This window comes from Trachymyrmex cornetzi, unplaced genomic scaffold (genome assembly GCF_001594075.2).
Source record: "Trachymyrmex cornetzi isolate Tcor2-1 unplaced genomic scaffold, Tcor1.1 scaffold16, whole genome shotgun sequence".
In the NCBI taxonomy this organism is placed as follows: Eukaryota; Metazoa; Arthropoda; class Insecta; order Hymenoptera; family Formicidae; genus Trachymyrmex; species Trachymyrmex cornetzi.
The window spans coordinates 563139-591060 of NW_017296201.1; the positions used below are offsets into that span (position 1 = coordinate 563139).

Below are 27922 nucleotides of genomic sequence, written 5' to 3' on the forward strand. Positions count from 1 at the left end.
CGATAAATACTACATTCGAAAAATTTTATATCCTAAAGCTTTAAATTTCAAATTTATAACTATTGCATTTTCAGCACCACTATTCAATTCGCACACAAGCTTCTTCTAATTGTACATACTGAATGTCGTCGTTCCACAATTTTCTTCGAATTTGTATACTTATAAGAAAGTATATTTGTAAAAGACTTTCAAAAATTGAAAGAATGTACAAGTGTATATATTCAGTTGTGCAAGCTATTAATATTTTCAAAAGTATTCTCAAACTATTAGTGCTTTTTTATTGAGATTCCTGTCGTATTTATATAAAATTAAGGGACCTATTCTGTAACTCTTAACGACTGTAACTGTAGCACTATGATTGATAAGAGTTACAGAATAAGTTCCTAAGTTATAATGAAGTTTCAATATTACAAGGCAAATTTATTCTCTTCAGTAGAAAAACTTTGAAATACGCGTCGGAAATGTCAAAAAATTAGAGTTCAAGTTCTTCGGCAGTGCGCGAGAGTCTATGATTATCGATACGTCGTCGTTGGCTACGTCTTACAGCATCCGCTCTGCGATATGGTTCGGACCTGAGACCAAGAAGAATATCCTCTAGAGCGCCATTGTACACTTCATCTTGTTGCAGCAACTTTTTCTCTTGCACTAATCGTGTCTTATTCTTCAATTCGTTTATAACAGCATCCTGATAATATGTAACAGAATGTTAATTATAACAGAAAAAATTTTTAATATTTATATCGATATTCGTGAATCAAAATACCACAGTAAGAAAGTTATTTGTAAATTAGGGAGATTAAATTAAAGAGAAGAAATTTAAGACATTTTTAAGAAATTTTTCTTTAAATCTAAATTAGAGTTAGAGTGAGCTGAAGTTTATCGAAAGGTGAAACAACCCAACCAATATCTCACAAACTTACTGCTTGAAATAAAAATGTACACATAACTTTTTTACTCAATATTTCTTGAAAACTTTCTTACTGTAGTTTCATTTTAATTCACAAATTTCGGAACATCCTGATATGTTTCATAAATATATAGGATGTCTAAAATCAGCTAACATCCTTATATTTTGAAAACGGTTAAAAATTATGAAAAAAAAACTGCGAAATACGTGTCCGCTCATTTCGAAAGGCTGTTCCTTTAAAGGGATTGAGGAGGTTGCAGAAGCCCCTCGAAATGATCGAACATGTATTTTATGGTTTTTCATAATTTTAAATTGTTTCCAAAATATATAAGGGTGATAGCAGACTTTATAGACATCCTGTCTATAACTTATAAATTATTGCTATACAATCAATACTAGAAATTTAAAAATGCCTATTACGGTCGAAGCTGGATCTTCGTTGCTTAAATAATTCAATCTTGAATTACTAATATATACTATATGTGTACTTGCATATATACCTCGGTGGTCTACTAATAGCTTAAGGACGCTCGTACGAAATACAAGAGATCCGGGTTCAAGTTCCGGCCGAGGTAATATATTTCGCAATGAATTTATTAACAGTTTTAACATATTAACATCTTTATAATATATAATGTTTGATGGTAGCATCAAATTATTAATTGCTTGTCGATTTAATTCGCGATTGCTAGAGTAGTTTTAATTGCGTTTATTTAGTCCGGAAAAATAATTCGGCGCGCAGTTTGAAAAAGACTACAATATGGTATATATGCAAGTACATATAGTATATATTAGTAATTCAAGATTGAATTATTTAAGCAACGAAGATCCAGCTTCGACCGTGTAATAGGCATTTTTTAATTTCTAGTATTGATTGTGTTTCTCACATATACGGTCTAAAATAAAGATATTATTGCTATACAAATATACTAAAGTTTTAATAAAATCTTATCGGGCTTATTTCTCAACATATAATATTGTTTAATATTAAAGTTATATATAGGGTGTTCATGGGTTAAACCGCCAAACTTAAAGTGTGAATTTAAGACTTCAACTATAGTTGAAACTTAAAAAATCAATATATCTTAAACGAAGCGTTTGTGAGTAAACTTAAAAGAAATTTTTGTTTTAAAATCCTAAGTTCATATTTTATATTTAGCGGTTTAACCTGGAAATTCTCTGTATATTATATATTTATTAAAAAATTTAAAAAAGTAAAATTTGTTAAAATTATAATTTCAAATCAAGAAAAAATTTAATATAATATTTATTTGTACATTACGCACTTATACGATACATGAAATTTTATAGCAATGAAAATAAAGCGATGATAGAAGAATTTTCTCAGGCAACATCAATACGAGTTAAAACATGCAAATGCGTACTTTGATTGTTATTAATAACTAACAGATATAAAGAATATGAGTTTATGAAGCATATTTGTATATACAAAACATTCACTTGTAATCAATATTTTTTCGAAATCGGGATAGATTTCATATTTTTCTTGTTACGAGATAGTTTCGTGATAAAAATAATTTTATCAAAATAATTTTAGGTAAAGGTACCTTTGTTTAAAAAAATAAAGACAATTTTTAATATTATCTTGGTGTGTCATATTTATATTATTTGTATGTACACATTAATACTATATATACATATTTTATATATATATATATATATATATATACACATAAAATTTTAATTTGTGAATAATAAGTATATTAAACTTCTATATTAATTTATGTAAGACATTTAATAATATATCGTTTATAAATTAAATAAATATATGTCAAATTACATAGAGAGAGAAGTTCATAAAAATTTTTTTTTTCTCTTCGAAGTGATGCAATACATATTCCAAAGATTTTTTTCACGATGAACATGCCGTTGACAGAACTTGGATAATATATCAGGATTTTGATAAATTAAGATAAATTGTATTTTTTACTGTTAACTTATTTTCATGAAATTATTATTTTTTATCGAATTAATAATGACTTATTTTATCGTATTAATAATGACTATTTGAATTTTAGATTTTCTATATAATCTGCAGTAAAAAAGGGCAAATACATACTTAAAAACATAATATAGCAGTAAATGTAATTGTAAATTGAATTTGGCTATAAAAAGTTCAAGCATAAATTTTACGTAAGTATATATGCTATTACACGAAATTCAAAATGACGGGTTAAATAGGTCAAATCATATGTATGAATTGTATTATACGTGTGTTTGTGTATGTGAGCGAGCGTTTAATTATTTATATACTCAACACAAACTTCTTTTAGATAATAACGATAATTGTTATAAATATTGTTCACAATAAAAATAATACTGTAGGTAACTATTTTTATTTGGATTATTATGTCTTTATAATTTTTAAATAATAAATTTATAAATTTGTATAAAATTTACTTTTATAACTTTAATATTATGCACAAGTTATACATTAATATGCTGAAAACAGCTAATTATATATTTAAAAATAAAAATAAGAAATTAGAGTCGCTAAATAAAACTTTAAAGTAACCGTTGTTATTTTACTGAAAATAATATCAACAATGATCATTCCTAACATTTAAATTTATATGTATCTATAATAAAATAAAATACAAAATCTGAAAACTATGATGTATTAATGATAAATACTCTATGATGCATTTTATTAATGAGAAAGTTTGATAAACAAATTTTTTGTACGTTGCATGTAATCAGGATGTTTACTGAAATATTGTAAAAATTTTCGAGAATTCCTAGATTTTTCTCCAAATATTTTTATTCAAAATTTCAAGTAAGATTGGAGAATTTTTTAAAGCAATAAAAGATAGGAATTCCATAAGAGAGAGACTATTATTTTCTATAACTAGAGTCACGAAACCTGTAGGAAGGCGGCTCACTACAATAAGTATACTAATAGCATCAATGAATTATTGTTACAATCAGCTGTATTGTCTTCTGTTATCCTGATTTTTTAAAATAAAAACTCGCGAAATATATTTATATATGAGACTGTACATGAATGTACGCGGATGTTTGCTATGCTTATTGCTAACTGATGATTGACATTATCAAGAAAAAATGATTAAAAAAATATTTTCGAAAAAAAAATGGAATTTAAATTAAAAAATGAAATTCCAAAAATTTTCGTAAGTACCGATAAAATTCAATAAAAATCCAACAATTTAAAGAATAAAAAAAATCCTTTAAAAATTTCAGATTTTTGCCAACAATAAATACCTTGGTAATGTGTGATATGTATGTAGATATTAAAAATCATATGTTAATAGAAGGAAGTGAGTGAGGACTTACATGTTATGTTTCTACATTGTTATGTTCTGAACTCCAGTTCATTAAGATGGCGGTGTAACAGACTCTTGTTCGAGTTACAGCAAAATTTCGGTGACTTTAAATCCAAATAAATATGTAACAAATAAAAAAAAAACAGATGTTTATAAAATCTATGTGTTTAAGAAATGGAATAACTATAAAAAGGCACGCGTAAAATAATCAGGATCAACGTAATCGTTCAAATCCCTGTAAAACGCCATGCTACATCACACATGCAAAAAAAATGTCTTTTTTATTTATTTTTTTAATAATCACTTATTCATTCACTCGCTTCGCTCTATCATACGCATACATATGTTTATGAAAATATTTATAACTATACTATTTTTAATAAAGTTTATGAATTAAAGCTTGATATAAAAAAATGATACGCGCTTATTTGGCGATTTTTAGTAATTAATTTCTCATTAACTATTGTAAAAATTGCAAAATGGTACATGACTTTTCATCTCAATTTAGTCCGTTTTATCTATAGATACACGAGCATTTTGTCAAATTAAGGCGATACTCTCTACATACATATATACATCTTTATAAAAGTACTTATAAAACCATTTATATGTTTCATTAACTTTCTTCGAGTTTTAAGTTTTTTCAAAGAAATTTTCAAAGAAGTAGACAGCTATTTCGAACTACCGTCTAAATGTAAGTATCAAGGTATGATTTATTTATTTATATAACGTTATGTCATGTGATGAATGTTAATTTTAAATGCATTTACACCATTGATGTTGTAGAAGAGAAGCTCAGAAAAATATAAATAATAACATATATGTACAGGGTGTTACAGATACATACTAGGCAGTACGACGGGTTGCGCGGCAAACTTTGCATGGCCAAGCGTGGTTTAATAGACACAATGACAGTGGCTTTATAACATAAACTTTATAATATAAATAATAAAACTGTGTAGTATAAACTTTATAATGTATAAAGTCACTGTCATTGTCTATTAAATCACGCTTGGCCATGCAAAGTTTGCCGCGCAACCCGTCGTACTGCCTAATATGTATCTGTAACATCCTGTATGTATATGTATGTACAGGACATTTTATTTCAAACGTAATGGAATATTTCGGAAAATAAGATATAGAAAAAATATTTCAAATAAAAGTTGTACACAATCTGAAGGAACACAAATATTAGTAAAATTAATTTTTGAAAAAAAAAATTAATTTTTCAAAATCATACAGAAGTTATCGCCATTTTTTTAAATGAAATTATTTTTTTTAACATAATATGATTCCTCCGAATATTCTGCATATAAAACTATTAAGGTAAAGCTATAAAAAATCAATAATTTACGGGCTTCTATACTTTATACTAACACATTTTAATGTGAAATATTAAATATCTTGTAAACTATTAACCTTTTAATAATTGTATCTTAATTCTTTTATGAACAGAATAATGAGAGGAATCAATTGGCGTACAAACAGCACAGTTGCTTTTAAAAAAATATGTGAATAAAATAATTGTGTGTGTGTGTGTGTGTGTGTGTGTGTGTGTGTGTGTGTGTGTGTGTGTGTGTGTGTGTGATGTGTGTGTGTGTGTGTGTGGTAATCAATAGAAATTGTAATTATACAATAAAATAAGTCATATTAATAAATGTAAATACACAACAAGGTTATATTTAATGGAAGAAAAAATTATCCGAATAATAATTAAAAATATAGAAATATTTTTTTTTAATTTTTAAAATAGAAATAGAGATCAGCAAATATATAGCAGTAAAAATATGTAGTAATAGAAATGTCAAGAAAGCTTATTATTAAGATCGGAGGGGATCAATTGGTTGCGTCATCTTATTATTTTCACGCGCATGGAATAATATATAATTTGTCTCTGAACATTATAATGTCAAGGGGAAACACAAATGTATAATATAATGATTAATACATTTGACGGTTTAAAATGCTCCTTATATAAAGCATAATTTTTACAATTATAAGAATAACGTGTTTACAAAGCATAAAAGATACGTATATTAAAATAAAAGGTTTTTAAATTGATACATTAGAACACATGTTAGGTATTAACAATTTGCACATGCTAAATACTAATAATTTAAGTAAAAAAGATTTAAGTGCTTTGATTTCATTCATAAACCTACGTAGGAGTTAACACTGTAAATATACAAAAGTAAAACATTAAAAACATACGACATACCTGTTGTTTCTTTTGATTTAATTTGTTACGTTTTATAACTTCTTCGGAAGTGTTTAAAGCTTCTGCTGCAGCAGCCTCTAATCTACGACGCTGTTCATTTTCTTGATCCGCTGCCTGTAGATACATTTTATTGTTCAATTTATGCAGTAATAAATAATTTATTAAGACCGTATAACGTAAATACACAAGTAAGAAATAATGCCTATAACGGTCGAAGCTGGATTTTAGGTTGTTTTTAAATAATTCCATGTTTTTAAATAATTCCATGATTCTTTATATATCACATTTGTAGCCTCTTAAATTGCGCGTTGAATTGAAGCTTCGACTGTTATAGGCATTATTTTCTTTGTTGTTTATTTATGTATTCATTATATGCTATTGCGATTTCTAACAAAACTATAGTATACATTAAAAATTTTTATAGCTATTAGAATGTAATCACTAATATACCTTAAATGCTCTCGCGAATCTAACAAGAAGAGAGAAAAATGTGTTGGCATCAGCCTGTCTCGGGCTTTCTCCAAAAAATTCAACACATTCTCGGAATGCTTCGCCGGCGGTACGTGCGTCAAGTTTTAAACGGCGTAATTTCTCCTCAGAATTATTCAAAAAATCGCGCAATACCGTATTATGTTTCTCTTTGCCGCGTAACTCAAATTCTTTTCGCACAAGGTCCATACCTTTCTCCAGCTCGTGAACATCAGTTGTTATATTCTCTAGTGAAACTGAAATTGTTATATAAATATATATTTTGTGTATGTGTGTGTGTGTGTGTGTGTGTGTGTGTGTGTGTGTGTGTGTGTGTGTGTGTGTGTGTGTGTGTGTGTAGTTGTGCAATAGAAATAAAATAAAACATTTTACATAAGAACAGAATGTAAATCAAATTTTATACCAAACACTATTTCATTAACTTATTTTTATATAAATTGTAATTAAATACGAAGATTCCTATATTGTAGATAATTAAATAAGACGTACCTGTCGCAGCTTTGTCGATGTACATTAACTCTGATTCAAAATTAATAAGTTCTGGAAACTTGACGCGTATCGTGGCAACAATATAATGCAAAAGGCACATCCTTTTATCAGTCGATTTCGTATCTAATAATGTATCTAAGCTTTGTAATTTGAAGCCATACGCAGGGCCCCGTTTGCTACTATTTAGGTAGTTACCAAAGGCAAGAATAATTTCTAATACTGATCTTAACTTCTTTGAACTCTTAACCGAACTGGATGCAGATATCACAGCATGTATTTGTGGCGTAATGAGATGTAAATTGTCAAAAAAGTTTCCTATATAATTCATAATCGACAATTTGGTAGATATTCTTTCGACTTTACCAAGTTGCATTAAAAATTTATCTTCTTCAGTCAACAAATTGACATTCTTCTTTTCTATAATATATTCGCGGTAAGCCTTAATCTGAAATTAATTTATATTATTTTATTGATGTTATATAAAGTGAGATATTTTAATAACGATAATATCAAATATAAAGCAAGCGTACTTCTTGATCCGTAGGCACCATACGTTGCAATAATTCTACATTTTCAAGCGAAAGGATTTTTAAGTCGAGAGCATTCACCGCCATTATTACTTTCTCGATTGGCATTTCCATTTTTCGGCGCGATATAGCTAAAGTTGGAAGAAGAGTGAGAAATAAGTAAAAAATTTATTTCTACGTATCACATATTATCTCATGATAAATGATTTATTTACCAATATTTCGTAATCTTGTGTGCTCCAAAAGTGATACGTTTTCGGATTTCTTAAATCGTTTACTCGGAAAGTTTTGAAGTCCATCGATTTCACTGTTACCATTGGCTACGTGTCCACTCATGCCGATCTTAAATCGCTCTTCAAAGTCAGAAAAGTCGATTTGATTATGCAAACGATCGTCATCTAGCTCATTGAAGATAGTACCCCGTACTTGATTGGGTTTAAGAGCAATCCAATTAAGTGTCGGAAGCTTGTACTTTGTTTGGACCTGAGAGAATGTAATTTTATATTAAGTCAAAGGAACAATCTGGGAAAAAAAACAACGAACCGATATAATTTCTTGCAATAAAAAAGACCATAATGGTCAATAAACAACCAAATGCACGTTTTACTAAAAAAAATATATTAATATATTCAACGTTGATTATTTAAGTGTTAATGCAATATAGAAATGCAGAATAAATGAAATATATACTTTTCGTTTGATAGTCATTGCTCCATTGGGTGCTTGCATCATGCCGGCAGGTGGTGGAGGTATCGGGACAGTCGGTGGTAACTTATGCTCTCCCAGAGAAAGAGGTGCCATAGGAGGCGGCGGCGGACACGGTGGAGGAGGTGGAGGTGGTGGTGCAGGAGCTGCTGAAAGCGCTTCATGCGACGTCGGTGACGGTGTCGAGGTGAATATCTCTGATGTAATATTATCCGAATTATTCAGAGGACTTGTTGCGGTGCCATTTCGTAGACTAGCGGCTGAAAAATCGATAGGCATTTGAACGGGATTTCGCCCTATGTTGTTTATTAGTTATATCAATACTTCGATCTAAGATACCTGACGAGCCTTTCGTTAGTGTTCCCGTGAGAGTTTCCAGCTCGATAATTTTATTCTCCAGGACACTCTGTCTTCGGGCAGAATCCTGCCTTTGCCTCTTTAAGGCTGTGAGTTCTTCCTCCACTGATCTACGCGTTTCCAAAGCCTCGGCATAATCCATTTTGATCGCACCTAACTCCGTCTCCAATTCCGCCAATTTTGCTAACGATTCTCTTTCTAATTCTGCCATACGATCATGTGCCTGTATCAAACGCAATCAATTATATATATATTGTATATATATATAATATATATATATACATATAATTATATAGATACATTAAAGAATAAAGGTTCAAAGAAATAAATCAAATAATTATAATAAAGTTTGTACGACCAACACAGGATGTGTAGAAATTATATTGATAGAAATTGAATACAAACATTTCGATCCTTAGTTTGGATCTTCCTCAGTATAATATTGACGAATAACGATTTCACTTTACAGTGAAGCATTAGAAATGTCAATTTAAAAAATTGCAAAGCTATATCGAATCGGAAACATCGTAATAATAATGGCAAAGAATGAAAATCATTAAATAGCTCAGTATTTACTTAAATATTTAAATCGTGAGTCGGAAATAAAAATTGAAATGTTAAAAGATCATTGTGTAATTATTGTACTCTGATAAAAAAATTTATTAAATATATATTCGTATATGTATAAAAAAACAATAATTAAACAAGTTCTAGTGCATTTTTATATAAAGCTGTTTCTATAAATTAGATTTTATGAATTATGTATTTAGACCAATTTTTGTTTTCCTAGTGGCTTTATATAGAAAAAGTGAAAGTTTATATCGCTTACATGACCAAGTTCATCTTCTAATTCCGCTACTTTTTCCAATGCTGCAGTCTTTGTTTCACTATCTTCCATTAAGGCAGCTACATCAAATACGTTATCTAAGTAAGCTGAGATTTGAACCTAAAGCACAAGATAACGTATGATAATTTATATAAAAACATAAAAGTGAAACTAATAAAACTAAAATTATTTTATAAGGCATAATATTTCACTCAACAATTAGAAAGTATTTATTTATTCTGTATTATACAAATATTGATCGCTATGAATTTATTAAAGTATTCGTATACGATAACAGATATCTTGATTCACCGATCGTTATTAAATTACATCGTAAAAACAAGAATAAAATTTTTTTCCGCTAGATATCTATCGTCTTATTTTTATGTTCCCTATGTAACTGATTAAAAGATACAAACATAAGAATATTTATTTATTACAATCAGTGCATTGTTTATAAAATTTTACATTAATAATTTAATTATATTAATAAATTTTATACGCATTCACAATTTACTGACCTGTAAATCTTCGCTCTCTGTGTGTCTAAGCTTCTCAAGATATTCGTCTAATCCAAGCTTTGTGAATTCATACTGTAGATGTACTCTGAAGTTCATATCTTCTACCGAATGCACGACAATATTGACGAATTGCATACAAGCAACCATAAACTCTATATGGAAACTATCATACTGAGTAAAATATTCCATAAGTGTTGTAAATCTTCTCCTCTCAGAACATATTTCTTTGAAGTTATCAAATGCTGACAAAATGATCTCGTGGCCACCCTTCACTAAACAGATTGCAGCGAGAAGTTCCAATACTAAAGCTTTTGTCCTGAAAGAGAGTGGTACATTTAGTGTAATGGCTAAATCATGAGAGCAATTATACAAAACAATATAACAGGGAGTCCGGTAAGTTTTACAAAGCGCTCGTATAAGTAAATTGAACTGAGTCGAAAAGTCCTGTATCATTTTGTAATTTTCGCAATAATTTATGAGAAATTAATTAGTAAAGATCGTCAAAGAGATAGTTTACTTGAACGCTTTGGTGTGTGGCCGATGCATTTGAGCAACCGACACTTATTATATCTGCCAAAGTCTTGTTCTGACGAAAGGCTAGTAGATTATTTTTCTTATATTATATGTAATGAACTATTATTGTACCAAATTCCAACTTTGCTGAAATGACACAACTATCCTATCTATATCGTATTTTTTTACATGTTTGAGGGGATGGCAGACTGATATCGCCCCGACAGTTCACTAGCCGACTGTCATTTTATCACTTTTTATATCATTCATAAAATATAAATAATAAAAAAACAAAAAATTACCTTTGCTGCTATGAAACAAATGTTTTATTTTTCTTGACAAAGTAAAATAGCTCCCGTCGGTCTCTGTCCTGAAAGATTGACAGCAGACTTAAGATTTAGCGATCTTAAGTATAAAAATGACGACAAAATTGATAAACCAAATTGAAATGACACGCAAAAAATGTTCACTGGCTTCCGAATTATTATGCATAAGCGACGAAAAAAACAATTACTCCAGTGCTGATAATATCCCGTGTGCATTTGATAGTAGATTGAGCAGATGCGCGCTCTTATTCGGCGATCTTTCGAATATCTCAAAAATTGCAAAATGGTATTTTTCGACTCAGTCTGTTGTACTTGCATACGAGTGCTTTGTTAAAATTTACCCTGTTAAAAGATAAAGATTTTTAAACGATACCCCTTTCAGGATATGCAATTCTTGAGCAAAAACTTATAGTAATTTGAATATAAAATGAATAAGTTGTTACGACACATTATGGATATTGTTACATGTTTAAAATCATTTCTAAGCAATACGAGATAATAATAGACAATACATGACTTACCTCAGACTTTTGTGAATTAAACTCAATGCAATGCAGTTGATAGCTTCTCTGTGTTGAATAACCATGTTAAATCCATACTGTGAAAAATCGATATAAATATATTCATACATTTTATTATACGTAGGCGAGTTTCGATGATATTCGATCCGAAAGAAAAAAATCAATCTTTTTCGAAGAAATGTTTTACCCTTTAAAAGTGACTTAGGGCACATATAAAAAAATACGTGTCTCTTATTTTGGTGTGAAGAATTAAAAGTTCATTAAAAAAAATCGAAGGGTTATATATTCAATCTTTTCCTTGTCAGAAAAAATAAGAAGATACAAATTGATCATAGACAAATAAAGTCCAAAGATCTATTTTATCAACAAGTAGATAAATATTCAAAAATTTTTAAATAAATTATAAGTATAAAAAATCCAATATGTACAAGTTGAAACTCGTATCTATATAAGATAATACATGTTACTTTTAATTTACATAAAATAATACATGTTATTTAATTTTAGTAAAAATATACGGATTCGTTATGCAAAAATTAAAATTTATGTTTATAATTTGTGGAACTTTCTTTTCTAATTATATATTGATATGAACATGTTAAAATGATAAAACTAAGAGTCACAATCTTTTTGGATTTTCGAATGTTAGAATTAATCTTAAACAGCTGCTTGTATGAGAATTAATATTTACTTTATTGTTCATGATGGCACGCATGCACAGTATGCAAACATGAATATCATCCTTTGCTTCACCCATATTTAGGCGTGCCACATGTCGAGATCTCCTTTTGACCCCAGGACTATCTTTAAGCTCGTGAAGAGGCGGCCTCAAGCATCCGTTGTTTAATGGTGAGGTATCAGTGCCCGCTGTGTTAATATTATCACCGATTTATTATTTTTGAAATCTACGATAAGTCAATTTATCGTAAGAACATTAGTATCTAATTATCTTACATACACAATATTCATTCAATAATCTTTATGTAAATGTCTTAAACTCCTTAGACCTTTTTTGTTAAAAAATGGACTTTTATTCAAAAAGAGAGAAAGAGGGAATTTTTTTTATTCACAAAAATATTTTCCACGGATAGTAACGTAATCTTTAATAATACTATTGTAGCAATCCGTGATTAAACGAAAAAAGCAGGTATTTGTTTTTCTAAATAAATGTAGAGTTCGACTTATCAAAATATTAATTAATTATCTTTATATACTTATTGTGTATAATTTATCGTAAATTTATATTGTCGTAAATATTATATTATTAGAAACGTCATAAGGACATCTTACGACGTAATATCAATCGATTTCAACAAAATTCTTTATAGCGATTGGTATTGACGTCAAGTGATACCTGAGCAAATGGATAAGGTACGCCTCTCAAGCGTTTAAAAAAATGTTTTGAGTATAATAAGTACAGCTAATAAGCAAGTTCAAATAGAACGCTTGATCCAAGAGCTTGGTGGCGCAGCGCGCTTGAGACTAGTAATTTCTCGACCTTGCTAATTCAAATCTCAAAAATTTTTTCTAAGTAAAATACAATTATTACACAAAATCAATTACATAGATTATTATATCTTGTCTATTTATTATATGTTACAAAGGTGCATTTCACCGTTTGTATTCTCTGCCAAGAAAATTTGTTTAATAACTGATTACTATACACAACACGAATAAATGTGAAACATTTTATTCATTGGAAATAAATAGAGTACATATTAAATGTCATATTTGTTATAAAAACAAGCAAAGCAATCATTCGCACGACATCTTGCACATCGTACAAAAACTGCGTTTTTACAGTTACATTCGTGAGAAAAATACACTTCATTTATGAATTTTAATGAATTAGATACAATCTTCACGAAATGCTATTTCTCGTTTTTACTTTCTTAAAAACAAACAGTTCTGCAAATGCTTGATCAAAATTTTTACCTGCTTAAAAATATATGTCATACGGTTTATGTGAAGGTGCGTTTAATAGTGCATGTTCTTATACCGTCATCGTTACAAATAATTTCATCATATAACGTAAGATTTTATTTAATTAGCCCACGAATTTATTAATAAGAGAAATTTCTTCTGTTCTGGTGCTAATGCTTCTTTATTTTGTGTAATAATTAAATTTTAAAAATTCAGGATTGAACCAGCAACGTCGATGTTATTAGTCAAGCGCTTTATCGCTGCATCAAGCTCTTTAATCGGTCTACTTGAACTTACTTATTAACCGCACTTATTAACCGCACTGTACTATACTAAAAAAATTTTTTTAAACACTTGAGAGGCGCACCTTATCTATTTGCTTAGTAACACTTCAATACCAATTGCTACAACGAGTTTTACTGAAATCGATTGGTATTCGTCGTAAGGCCCTCTTATTGTACTCATTGTCAATTTTAAAAGATTAGTACGTTTAATTTAATTTATTACAATTATATGTATATCTAGTAAACTATAGGATAGATTCTCCGATTTTACTTTTTTAATTTTCAACTTCTTACCGCTTTGCAATTTTTCTTCAGAATTTGTGTAGGATTCCAAAAGTCGTTGCTCATGTCGCATCATTAATAATCTAAAGCTGAGATAGTCTATCAAAGCATCCAAGCCTTGATTTTCTTCATCTAAGAATTCTCTCACCCATCTACAATAATGCTCGGTTTAAAATACAGATGTTCAAAAAGTCGATTCGCGTGAACAAATAAACGTATAACACTGAACACTATTAGTATAATTATTCATGTGATCAATGATTAATACAATGGAATATGTAATTACATTGCATAAAATAAAATAGAATATATGCAGTTGCAATCTTCCTCTTCTTCATTTTAGATATTAAACAATTTCAAATGCTTTGATAATTTTAAATTCCAAGAGTCCGAAAATTTACTCATTTAAAACCATCCTTTGACAACGTATTTGAAAGAAAAATATAAATATCGCAATTACACTGTGTGCCCGATATCAACTTAAAAAATTTTTTTAAAGTCACGTGGTTGTGATGAGAACACGTCCCTCTATTATTTTTCCAAGAAAGTTGGCGAAGTTAGATCTTATCGGAATGAGATGTCGATTTAAAGTTGTGTAAATTTTGAAAGATACAAGTAGCGAAATTTTTAAGATTCTGAGAGCAAATATGACAACATTACAAATGCACACACGCACGCACGCACGCACACACGCACGTGCGCTCGACCGCGCCCGTCCGCACGGACGCACGCGTTCTGGATGCCCTTAGCAGTCATCGTAACAATAATCATTTAATTCCTCGCATTAAAGCCCTCATCCTTAAGGCACGGTAAAGTAAAATCAAGTTGAATTTTATTTGGATTCTCTCTCGTAGCGACATTCTTGGCAACGAAATCGTAGACTAATTAGTCAAACGTGCCATACGCGAAGATATCTAATTTTAAGGTTCTCTACTCGAATCTTTATTCTATTCCCAAATCTTATTTGAGAAACAGTTTTGATAAATACATTGAACGCTCGTCATTAATCAAAGGCGAATTTTATTTTAAGAACATCTATTCCAAGAACAAAAAACCTTGGTTGTATGTATCTCATACCCATTCTTATTACTACGCTAAAGTTTTAGAAGTAACTACTTCAATTACAGCCTCTCCCGCAAAAATATCATTGACGATCCTTCCTGTATATGTGGATATCCTATTCACGACTCCATGTATTAGTTGCTGTCCATTTACACCGATTCTCAGATAATTCTCACTTGTGACGTCATAACTCAGTTGAATGCGCGTTCCTTTTGCATTATGACAAGTGAGATTTAACTGAGTTTTTGTCTATAATCTGCACAAGATCGAGACCGTGTGCTGTTCAGTGAGTCTCGTAAATTCATTTTAAAAACGAAGTTCTGAATCTGTGTTGTCATGTGATAACTTTTTACCAAAATAAGCAAATAATGACATCATTAATCTGAGTATGAAGTACTCAGCTCACTTCAGACTCAGTTTCACTTGTGTGTAAATGGAAAACAACTATCATCTTTAACTACCCTCCGACTGAACCACATACACTTCCGCTATGCTCCGCTTTACAAGAGTCTATCAATTCTGAAAATAATCTTCATTACATTATCCATGCGCTACATAATCCCTCAACTAAAATTTGCCTCTTATTCGTAAGCTTTGATAAAGCCTGTAACCGCAATCTATGACTCATATTCGCGCGGCTCTCACTCGCGGTATTTGCGCAGGCGCATCGGCTCCTGCTCCTGACCTTTTCGTCCCATCCCAGCGACGGATATCATGCCGCTTACCGCGAGGTTTCGGAGCCACTGCCGGTTCCCTATCGGCTGATGACTTATGTTGCCATCCAGCTCAAAGGCACTTGAGATTTTTCCTTGTATATTCTATGTCGCCTCTCAATGAAATCTGTGACGAAATCTCCTTACATTGAAAATAGGAGCAAATTAAACAAGAAGAAGAAAAGCAGCTTCCCACAGAGTCAAAGGTGAAAATTTTCATGAACAAATCATACAAATATAATGCCTATATAAAAAAAATTTCTTCTTACGATGATTTTTTATTTCTGTTGGTCAATTCTTCAAATTAAGATTCTTCATGAAGATTTAATTTCGTCAAATTCCTTGGGGAAACGATAGAGATCCATGTCCCCGATACAACCAAACCTACGTGATCTTCGGAAAATTTTTGCGGCCACACTGTGTTAAATTTTTTGGAGTGAAATCTCACTCCAAAGAAGTTAAAATCTGCCATTATTAAAAAAAGAGTAAAAAATTTGCACTCTTGAATAAGAGTGGCAGATTTTTAATCCTTTCTTGGAGTGAGATTCATTCCAAAGGAAAGAAATCTCACTCCTTTTTTGGAATAAATCTCATTTCAAAGGTGTAAAATCTCTCCCCATAAAAAAGTGAAAAATTTGTATTTTTTAATAAGAGTGAAAATCTGTTTCTCTTATTAAAGAGTACAAATTTTTCACTCTTTTTCAATATTGAAGTGAGATTTCACTCTAAGAAATTTAGAGAGTATCAAAAATAGTTTAATTAAGAGTACAATTTAAAAAAAATTTTTCATAAGATAGCCAAAATAAAATGTGTATTAAGATGGTAAAATTATTCAAGCTGAATAAATTATTATGATGGTTAAGTAATTATTAAAGTCAGTTCTTACTCAATGTGATTTGTGCGTAAGGATATTTCCAAGTCACGTAATACTTGAGTCGATGTAGATTCTCCGACCATTTTTCTTTTCTGAAAGAACATAAGGAAACGATACGACTGTGTAATCATTAGTATCTGTTTGATAATGAACTTCTTGCGGATAGAACCGATTATCATTTTAAAAAAGATAAAGAAATTTAATGTCTCTTAAGTAAGAGTTAATCGAATCAAGCTAGAGGTCGTTTACTAACTTTATAATTCTGTAATCCATATCGAAATGAATAAAAACAACAATACATGTCAAAGTAATAAAACAAAACTTTCGACTTTAATATGATCATCTTCAGTGTTATACAATCACAAGTTATCAACGCTGCCATAAAATATATTGCAAATTAACAAAAAAATGGCAAACCTTGTATTATTTATAAATAAATAGTGCAAGATATTCTTCTTCTCTTATATCATGAATTCAGTTGTCCAATCCGATTAAGTACATTATATTCAAGGCAGTTAACTCTCCCTGATGACCAGACCGTCAATTTGAGAAATTTATTCTGGTTCCCCAACCATTGTACAGTCATAATACACGCATTGTAGAGTAGGATAAATCCGACATATATGTCGCACCAAACAAAAACTTAATTTATTACTATTTACTATGTTTAAGGTATATAAACTATATTAGCAAAAATTTTGTACTGTCTACTACCATGAAAAAAATATTAGGAATCTGAAATACTTATTTTTCATATTAAAAAAAAATTTTGAAATCCTTGCATTTTTGCCGTATACCCCGTGGGGTGGAACATAAAATTACTCATAATGTGGAATGTACGACTCATGAAATAATGCTTAGAAATAAGACATAAAATGACACAATAACTTATAAAATGCGTTTTATTAAGAAATAAAAATTACGAGATAAATATATATACAAAATAATAGATAATAACTCTAATCCTTTTACTATTGAATCCAATCGGCACATTATATGTGCTTTGCTAATGCAAAAAAATAGTTATCACAAGCACTTTTTTTCTCTCAATGTAGGTAATGATGAGCTAAAAGCTATAATGGAAGCGGATACTTTTCAAACTATATACGTATGAATTAGCATCAAGATTTGATTGGTTTTTCGCATTACAGAAATAGTCTTCGACGTTAAAGACCACATTGCATGTATAACAATTTTAAGCTTTTGTGATGAAATGGCTAATTTGAGAATTAAAGTAAAGAGATGATGTGTGTGTGTGTGTGTGTGTAGATTTAATTTTGGGAGAAAAATAGTTCAAAAAAGAAATTCATTTGTCTTACAGTACGCATAGATACAGAACCGGAATAAATTTCTTAAATTGATGATTTGACCAAAAGGTGAGTCAATTGTCTAAAATAATGTACTCGATCGGATCGGACAATTGAATTCGTAAAATAAGAAGAATATCTCATACCATTTATTTATAACAAATAATATACAATTTATTATTTTTGTTAATTTACAATGTATTTTATGGCGACATTGTAATTGTGTAAAACTGAGGATATGACCATATTAAAAGTCAAAACGTTTGTTTTATTACTTTGATCTGTATTGATATTTTTATCACTTTCATATGAATTACAGGATTATAAAGTTAGCAAACAACACTTAACTGTGTCAGTTTGAGCCCCACGCGATTACTGAAGGGTTAAAATAAGCATACGCAATCAACATGTCTTCAAAATACATTAATTTTTGCTCGAAAAAATGATTATATTAACATATGTATAAATGAAAATGCGCGCGCACATGGTACGTGTTAATGGGGGAAAAAAAATGTATAAAATATATTTAAAAAACATACTCGATGGCTTCGTGATGCTGTAGGATCCAGATAAGTACGTAATTTCGCCAAATAATGGGACGGTGGATCTTTAGCTTGTACTCTTTCCTGCAAATATAAATGTTTTATACGACTAACTTATGTATACGAACCTAATTCAATTATAATTCTCAATTTATTATAAATATAATATTTAACATTTATAAACTCTTTTCTCTGCTAAAGCATTAATTTTGAAACCATGGCCAGACGATAAATTGTCTTTTCGGTCTGTATTAATGTTGAATTACTAATTTCACAATTTCTATATTTATAATTAAAATGATTCAAAATAGTAGTATTTATTTATTCTTCATAATATCAATACATGTTCTTGTTATATATTTTTATGATACAAAGACTATGCGTTTCAAGGGTTATCTCCGCGTCTAAATCCATTATTAGAATGCCAACATTTCATGAACATTGCAGTTTATTTTATCAGAGCCAAAAGCAGCCTGAATTGTTTTTCCAAAGGACTCTCTCTATATACGCTGTTTAGAGATAGAAGGAGAATGAGGGAAGAGAATGGAGATAAGAGGGAGAATAGGTCGATCAATCTTCGATGACCGGGAGAATAGTCTTCCACATTCTACCTATATTATAGCTATCATCTCTGTTTAAATTATTGGGATGTTTTTGTATCTCTATGCCACTCTGTATTTTCTTGGGAAGTATGATGTAATAGTGACTATTGTTGTTGTTTTACTAAACAATATTTGGTATCCTATTTCAATGTTGTGTTCTGATAATGCTAACTGTGTGACATGTTTTCATCTAACGACATGATGTTCTTTCATTCGTAGATTGATTATTCTTCCAATCTCTCCAATGTATACTTTTCCGCAAGAGCAAAGCATTTTATATATTCTTGCGGAACTGAGTGGGTCTTCGGTCTTTGGGATTTCTCAACATTTGTTTTATCTTTTTAGGGGATATAAAAATCGTTCGGATGTTGTGCTTGTTTAGTATCCTGCCTATCCCATTTGTTGTTTTTTTAACATGTAGGAGAATAAAAAGGATACTTTTGATTGTGTGATAAGATTCATCACTTTATCTGTATATTTGCTGATTTTATTTTATTTATACCTCTTTTATCAAGCCCATTTTTCTATAAAATTTGTTTTAGATGGTTGAGTTCTGCTTCTAGGTGTTTTTTGTCAGAGATGGTGAATGCTGTATGCACAAGTTAATTGCTGATTGCCTTTGTGCTGAATGGTGATGGCGATTCTATATGTAGATAACTATCTGTGTGTGTGTGTGTGTAGGTTTTCTGTACTTGATGACCTAAGGACAGTAAGGACCACTTCGACTAACTCCTATTAACTTCGACGATTAGGCCACTGAAATTAACCAATCGCATTTATCATTTCGCTTAAAGACAGATGCGATTGGCCAATTCCAATGGACTAACCGATTAAAGTTAATCAGAGTTGATCGAAATGGCCCTAATGTACCGTCAGTTTTTAGTGAAAAGCACATTCAGAGAAGGAGAATTTTCCATCTTCTTCTATATCTATAGTGAAGCGGATATTGGGGTGTCAGTTGTTGAGAAAAATAAGAAATTTTAACTTATCTTAACGAAGTTTAGCTGTGCCGTGTCTCCAAATCATGAATAGGAGGAGATCGGGACACCAAGGGTCACAAATAAAGAATCAAACAGTCAAATATGCTTTAAAATATAAGATTTTTTCATGGTCTCATTTTTTTATATAATTAAGGGATTATATATTTTTTATTTATTGAATATTTTTAATAAATATTTGTTTGTTTTTAAATAAAAATGAAACTACGTTTTTATTTAAAAAAAAAATTAATTTTTTTAGGAATGACTCATGATGTCCCGGGTATGAGAAATTTGTAATACGTCCATATTCGTTACAATTTTTTTGCATCGATTACATCGATTTCAATCATTGCTCTATCTATACAATTATTATCTAAACCTTCATTTTGAGATTCTAAATTATATATATATATATATATATATACTCACTTGATCACATATAATGTCCCATTTTTTTTCGTTGTCGTACTGCTTTAACAGTTTTGCCTTATCCGGTGGTAGATCCATGGAGGCCTGCACAAGAAACACTGTATCTATTATTTTAATCTATCAGCATATATGTGCGAATTCTATTCTATCAATTTTATAAATTTTGTGTAATTTTTTTATGTTACAAATATAGAAAATACAATTTCCTATGTTTTTTCTATTTATTATTATAATTCAAATTAATATTTGCCTAAAAAATTTTTTAATATAAATTTTTGATGGAATAGAAATAATTTTTTATTTGAATTAAAATAATCAAATTTTAAAAGACTCAAGACATTTTTTCGTTTCTTTTCGAATACGTGTTAATAGAATTTCAGATATTTTAAAAACAATAAATTTTTTGTATAAAAAATGTTATTATGTAATTGAAATTATAGATATATGTACTTCTCAAGATTTAACCACGTTAACGTTTTTTTTCTTAGCGACCAATAAAAAGCTGACTAATGTTCCTATTTATATGATTGCGATGCTCACTAATTCTACTTTTTAATTGCCGATTTGTCCAACACATGAAGTATTTTTCTCTTTTTCTTTTATTTCGAATTGGTCCTGCCAACTTGATATTAAGTTAGTCGCGCTACGATTTTTTTCGTAATGGCGCACAATACAAAATTGTCATTAATGGTACAATTTAGTACAAAATAAGTACTAAATATTCCGATTTGATTTTGCTGATTTGATGCTGCCAGGTTTATGGAGCTTAAAAAAAATTTCGCCGCGCGATTTTGTAAAATTGGATATGTATATAAATTGACATCGAAATATTTAAGCACTAAGATCTGTTTTGACCGAAAATAGGATTATTTCTTTTAATTAATTTATTTTTCTCAATTTAATTGCGAATTATAATAGATTATTAACTGCTCCCTAGTCGCAGCATGTCAGTTAGTAACGCCCAGGATCCTCTGTGTAGCAATCATTGTACTTTACCAAGCCGATACCCTCATCCTCACCCACGTCATGCCTGAACAAATTTATATATGTGTGATGGGTAGAAAGAAGAAGGAAAAAGAGAAAGAGTGAAAGGGTAATGACCCGGAAGAAAGAGAAACGCATTGGATTAATGGACGGTAGAGGGACATTGGAGAAAACAAAAAAAAAAAGAAACGACTCGTTTTTGAAATACGAATATGTTCAATGGGTATACGTAAGAAAAATATTGGTTGAGAAGACGTAAAGGGAAGAATACGAGGAAGAAAGAGAGAGATAAAAGAATTTCTGTAGGAGACAAATTTGTGAAGAAAGAAAAAATGTGTCCCTATAACACGAAAACTGACGATGATAAAAAGAAATTTCGGAGATACGCAGATAACGAAAAATAATATATTAAATTAATGTAAAAAAAATAATTTCGATATGTATAACGACAAAAAAAATTGCTAGGAGAAAGAAGGACGATTTAACAATTTACGTAAATAGAGAAAAAGGATAAACCATTGTGTATTTGTATTAGAAACAGTCCATTCATGTTCTCGTAACTCGCTTCGCGATGGAAAGTCATTACGCAAGAAGGGGAGTGTTCAGGATAGTTCTTAACACTGTACGTAACAGAAATAAAAGACGTTGTTTTTTAAACATTTTGTTGATAATTTTTTAATGAATAACAAGCAATGGTTAAAATCTTGACAAGGTCATTGAATTTTGAAAGGGCTGACCTTAAAAAAATATTTACCCATAAAATAACATTGTATTTTTCTATTATAATATTTATAATGCAGAGGGTGGCAAAGACTAATGTTTTTTTTAAGAACAAAACATTATGTTTCTTCTTAAATATGTTTTTAATATTTCAAATATGCTTTAAACAGTATTATAAAAAAAACATGTTTAAAATATATTAAAAACAACAATTAAACATGTTTTAAACGGTTTAAAACATGTTTTTTACCAACCCTATTATAATGGAATTATCATAAAGTTTGTCATTATAATAATGTTTCGAATTATAAATTATATAATAAAGCAAAAAGGAATATACGATTTTATTTTCAAATTTAGAAAAAACTATATTTCTAAGAGTATCACGAAACAGTTTATATTGTATAGGAAATTATATTCTCTTTTTTTTTTTTTAGAAAGCCGAAAAGTTACGCTCTAGTATCTACAGATTTCATCGTTGCGCCATTATTTTACACGCGCCATTAATATTACTACTTATTCACTTGATAATATACAACATTATAAAAACATACAAATATGAAGTAATACTATATAGCTTTATATAGTAGTGTCTTTAAACGGTACATGTAGACAATTTAAGGAAGTTACTCTTATCCTCAAGAAGCCTACGTTCAATTATATGTTAGTCAAAATTTGCGAGAAAATTTGTATTAAATTTAACATATTTCACATGTCTTATACGGTCCATTTAATTTGGGTGTTAATTTAACACACGATGAATATTTTAGAAGGTAACATATTACTTAAAAAGATAATACTGACACAGTTTATAAACCAACCGTGGAAGCATTTTTTTTTCAATAAAATTAACATTTATAATATGTTAAAGTAACATATATTTTATTTCTTCATCTTAAAAATTACGTTTTAAAACACATTATTTTTATGTTATTTGTTCATTTATTCATAAACTGTGTTATTTTGACACGAAGAAATATTGTGAACATCAATTTATAATATTAACACAAACTATTTAAATAACATAATCACATTATGTTAAATCGACACTCGAATATGTTAAAAAATTCGACAAAAAGGTTTAACAAGGACTTCAGTGGACCATTTTCAACACAAATACGAAATGTCTTTTTATTATAAATAATTGAATAATAAATTTAGTATTGATGATGTTACTTGATATAATTGTTAATCTATAAAAATTATATTTAATGCAAAGCTGTTCGTTTTGAAATTTTTATTTTAATAAAAATAATTCTTTGATATTATATTGAATTATTGAATATTAATACGGTCACGTTCGCGCGCATAGCGTTCGCGTTCTCGCGTTCCGTATGGATCGCGCTCTCATCGCACTCACGGAAATAACAACACTTCTGTATTTAGAAACCAGAACTTTAATGACGGAACTATCAGTACAATGATAAAGTCAGATAAAGCCCAGAAACATAACGGAACGAAACTCTCGTCCTGTCGATTCTAAATCCAGGCACGGAGAACAACCGACGCGCGCTACTTCTCGATCTTCATGCAAACTCGAGAAAATTTCACGGTGCAAAGTTTCGCGGGCGCAACAATATTATTAAAGATATTAGAATATATTGACTTAAAAAAATGTAACACAACACACATTTCGATGAGTAAAATCGTTATATCAAACAATTCTAATAATTTGTAATTAAAATAATATTTATTTTCGAAATAGGTTTTAGGTTAAATTCTTATATCGTGAAAAGTTTTATTATTAAAAGCTATGTAGTTATAATACCATGTAAAATTTTAATAGCTCCAAAGAACACAAAAAGAAGCCATTTTTTATTAAAAAATATATAATAATAATATCTCATAAGGAAGGGATGAAAAAATAACGTGTTTCTACGTCTTTCCGTGCATCAAGTTCAAAGAACAATTGTTCTTTATAGTCGCAACGAAAAACAGCGCGCGACTGAGGTTCATTTAACAACGACTGTCTCTTTCTGCGATTATGATGCACATTGCGATTACACTGGGTTTCTTATAACGCCCTAATATGCAGACAGTGTGTAACGCAGCTCTACATATGCGGACCGGACGGAAAGCCCATGCTCGCAATTCCATGCTCGAATTCTTTTTTGCACGAAAAATATTGCAACGCTCGTCGCCGACAACATGTCGACTCACGTCGTCGTACGATGCAGTTCGAATCAAATATTCTTTCTTTTCTTTTCAACCTGCCTTAGCATACAATAATCGATCATCTTTTACGATTTAACATCAAACGAGGAGAGAGAGAGAGAGGGGGGTCAACTCTAGAAATACAGTCAATATGCAATATCTATAATATATGTATATAATTATTATCGACGCATCTTTAGTGACCGTAATGAAGAGCACCGATTATTATAATTAAAGAGAGAATTAGCGCTTTCTCATTCTAGACCTATTCTGCTAAACAAATTATATTCGAGACTTTGATCGCTGATTTTGCAGATACGCATCTAAATAAAACAGATAATTCTATGATTTATATTGTAATATAATATAAATCATACACAATTATATCAATAAAACAACTAATTTAGCGTTTAAGCCTTTAATATTTTGTGTGTATATATATATAATATTACTTATATAGTATAATGTAATCTAATTAGTATAAAAAAAAGACTCATTTTCAACACTTTAAAAACTATTTATGAAATAAAGAGATTATTCTTTATGTACAAAGTTACTTTATTAATATTTTAGACATGAACAAAATTAGTGCTAAACACTGTAATTTAAACTATGGTTACACAGTTATACAATAATTTTACCTTTATAATTAATTAACAAATTTAATTTTTACTATATTTATAATTATGGAAATAGTGTTATACAATGTGTAACCTCAAAAAATTGTTAGTTACAAAATAAAAAATTGTTTTAATATAAAAACAGTGCATATCAATTTAAATTTCTTCTTTAAAAAATTTACGCACACAAATAAAAAAAAAATAAAACATGAAATTTGTCAAAATGTATGTTATTAATGTGATTCCTTCAAATATGCATAAACGTGCCAAATTAGCTGTACTGTCCAAAAATTTTCACGGCCAAGCAATAACGTTTAAGCACCATTAACAGCGACCAGTGTCCCTCGACTGGTAGGCTCTTTTATTTAATGCCCAGGAATAACTCTATTCGCACGTGCACACCATTTGGCTACGGGCCATTTCGCGGCGCGTACACTTGCTCTTCAGACTTTTCTTTGTTCTCTTTCACGAAAAGGAAGTTCTAGCCGGTCGACATTAACAGCGTTGATTTTACACGAGAACTCTGTCATCGCATGTGATAATGATATGCTCTCACCTCTGTGAAGTTGGCTCCACTTTTTCAAAATTTGCAAAAAATATGCAGAGTTCTCTGGTATTGAAAACTCTAGAGAGTTCTGGAGTTTCAAACTGTTTTAGAAAGAGTTCCGTCGATTAAAATGGTGAAAACACCATTTGAATTAATTGGGGGAAGGAGGTGGGCTAACTATACGACTCTAAATTAGAGTTTCTTTAAATCACAATAGTGTCACAGAAAAATAGAATCCTATGAATTAAATTAAATATACGTCTTCGAATGTTTCTTAAGATTTAGATTTATCTCGGCTAATTAAAAAATTTCATCTACTTTCAAGTAGTTAATTCTTATTGAATGTTACTTTTAAATATTTTTTATGCGCTCGCATATATTTTTACCTCTTTATAATGTTTTTTATCAAATTCTAACGTTTTAAATTTTAGTAAAATGATATTATAAATCATGAAAGATTCATCATACGTTCAGAAGACACGTGCCGGATGTACATAATAATTAGTCATCGTGAATATTCGAATGTCAAGACGTTCGATGATCAAGTAGATAGTGAGCATTACGTATGTGATTATTTTTATTCATAAATAACGTTACTCACACAGGTCAGAGAGAGAGAGAGAGAGAGAGAGAGAGACGTGATATAAATCTTAACAAATTTTCAGCAATAATACTGAATAAAAAAGTTATAAAAGTGTACAAATTATAGTAAACATTAAAATTTAAATGGTTAATGTCAATTTTTGTCAATGTGAATTAACTTTAATCTTAATTTAAATTACTTTTTATCTTCTTCTAGTCCTACAAATTAAAAAAAAAAAACAAAAAATTAAAGCGAGATTATAAAATAAATCATTGATAGAAATGGACATAAGTTAATCAAGTACGATATGTTTAAGTAAACATTAATTTTATTGATAAGGAATTATTTTACTTTTGCTAAATAAGCATTGTTTTAACCTTAAGGCTGCCGGAAAGCCGATATAGCGGCTCTGGAGGAAAATCAGTTTTTTTTCTGTAAGAAACATATGTAAGAAAAAATAGAAAAAAATAAAAAAGGAAAAAAGAAAAAGGAGCTACATAAATACTCTCTACGTCCACATCGTTAGCTCTGGGTAATTCTAAAGGAGAGTTAAAAAATCAAAATATTTAACCACTTTTTGATAGAAAAATTTAATGATCGTGAAAATTTTTACAATTTGACACTACCATCAAATTCAGCGCCCGTAAAAACCCTTATTAATACTTATTTAAAAATTTTATGATAAAAAAATTTTTTTTTATCTTATCCTGCCGGGAAGCCGATATATCGGCTCCGCCTATGATATGATAATATCTCAAATCCCGGCAGTCTAAAGGTTAAATATTTTTGCGTACCATCGAAAAATCGGTGAAACTATAAGAAAAATAACGATAAAATGTACACATGAATGCAAAATAATTCATGGCATTTCATATCAAATATTAAACTTTAATGAAAATATTTTTCGAAAATTGTTCAACTTTGCACTCGCGTGAATATTCATTCAAATTTCAAAACGAAGTTTGTACAATTAATATGTGACCTTGAATCACAACAGTCGAATTTTTCTTTTACCTAACTGGACCTAACATATATTCTACGTATGTATACATACAAAAAGTAACTTTAAATTGTCGGAATACAAAATATTGAGGAAAAAAAAGTAGGCGAGACGAAAAGTAGTGAAAAGTAGTGAAAAGCACTAGGCGATAACAAGAGATAAGGGGTATCGTCTGCTAGGATTGCCGCGCATGAAATAATGAATATGAGAAAAAGGGTGTTGCACTCAGTATACTGACGAGCACTTTGGTGAAGCGCCTCTCGAGCTCGAGGGCGTCCGGCATCGGCTGTCTAGGCGCGCTGCGCACGCTGCCCGTGCGAGTGTGAGGTCCGCTCAGGCTGCCCATACCCATGCCCATGCCCATGTTGAGTTGACACGAGTGATGAGGCATGCCAGCCTTCACACCGCCGACGAAAACCTCACGTACACCACCATCGCCCTCCCCGCTGCGACTCTGCACGATACCCATATTTCCTCTCTAGCGAGCGCGCTTCTTTGCGGCTTGCGCCGGCGAATATTATTATATTACGGACGTACGGACGGAAATCTTCCCAGAGATGTCGACTCGCTCCACCACTATATTACTAGATTACTCGACGCAGCACGGCGTAA

General features: G+C 30.1%; 1 protein-coding gene across 2 annotated transcripts; it reads right to left on the reverse strand.

Annotated features, from left to right (window-relative positions):
• Positions 1-26: 26 nt before the first annotated feature.
• Frl (formin-like protein) lies at positions 27-27797 on the reverse strand. 2 transcript variants are annotated; one of them, XM_018503881.1, is made up of 18 exons: positions 27549-27797; positions 20703-20786; positions 18689-18775; positions 16855-16934; positions 14206-14345; positions 12396-12571; positions 11705-11781; positions 10345-10660; positions 9827-9943; positions 8980-9220; positions 8626-8900; positions 8151-8418; positions 7939-8066; positions 7409-7853; positions 6881-7155; positions 6431-6544; positions 4223-4316; positions 612-685 (listed from the first exon to the last, which is right to left on the reverse strand). In XM_018503881.1, exons 1-17 carry the CDS (start codon positions 27777-27779, stop codon positions 4242-4244), a joined length of 3129 nt encoding a protein of 1042 aa, XP_018359383.1. In that variant the 5' UTR covers positions 27780-27797; the 3' UTR covers positions 612-685; positions 4223-4241. The 2 variants fall into 2 exon arrangements, with proteins under 2 accessions (XP_018359382.1, XP_018359383.1); XM_018503880.1 differs by lacking the exon at positions 4223-4316 and having other exon boundaries at positions 27-685; positions 27549-27779.
• Between the last annotated feature and the right edge of the window lie 125 nt (positions 27798-27922).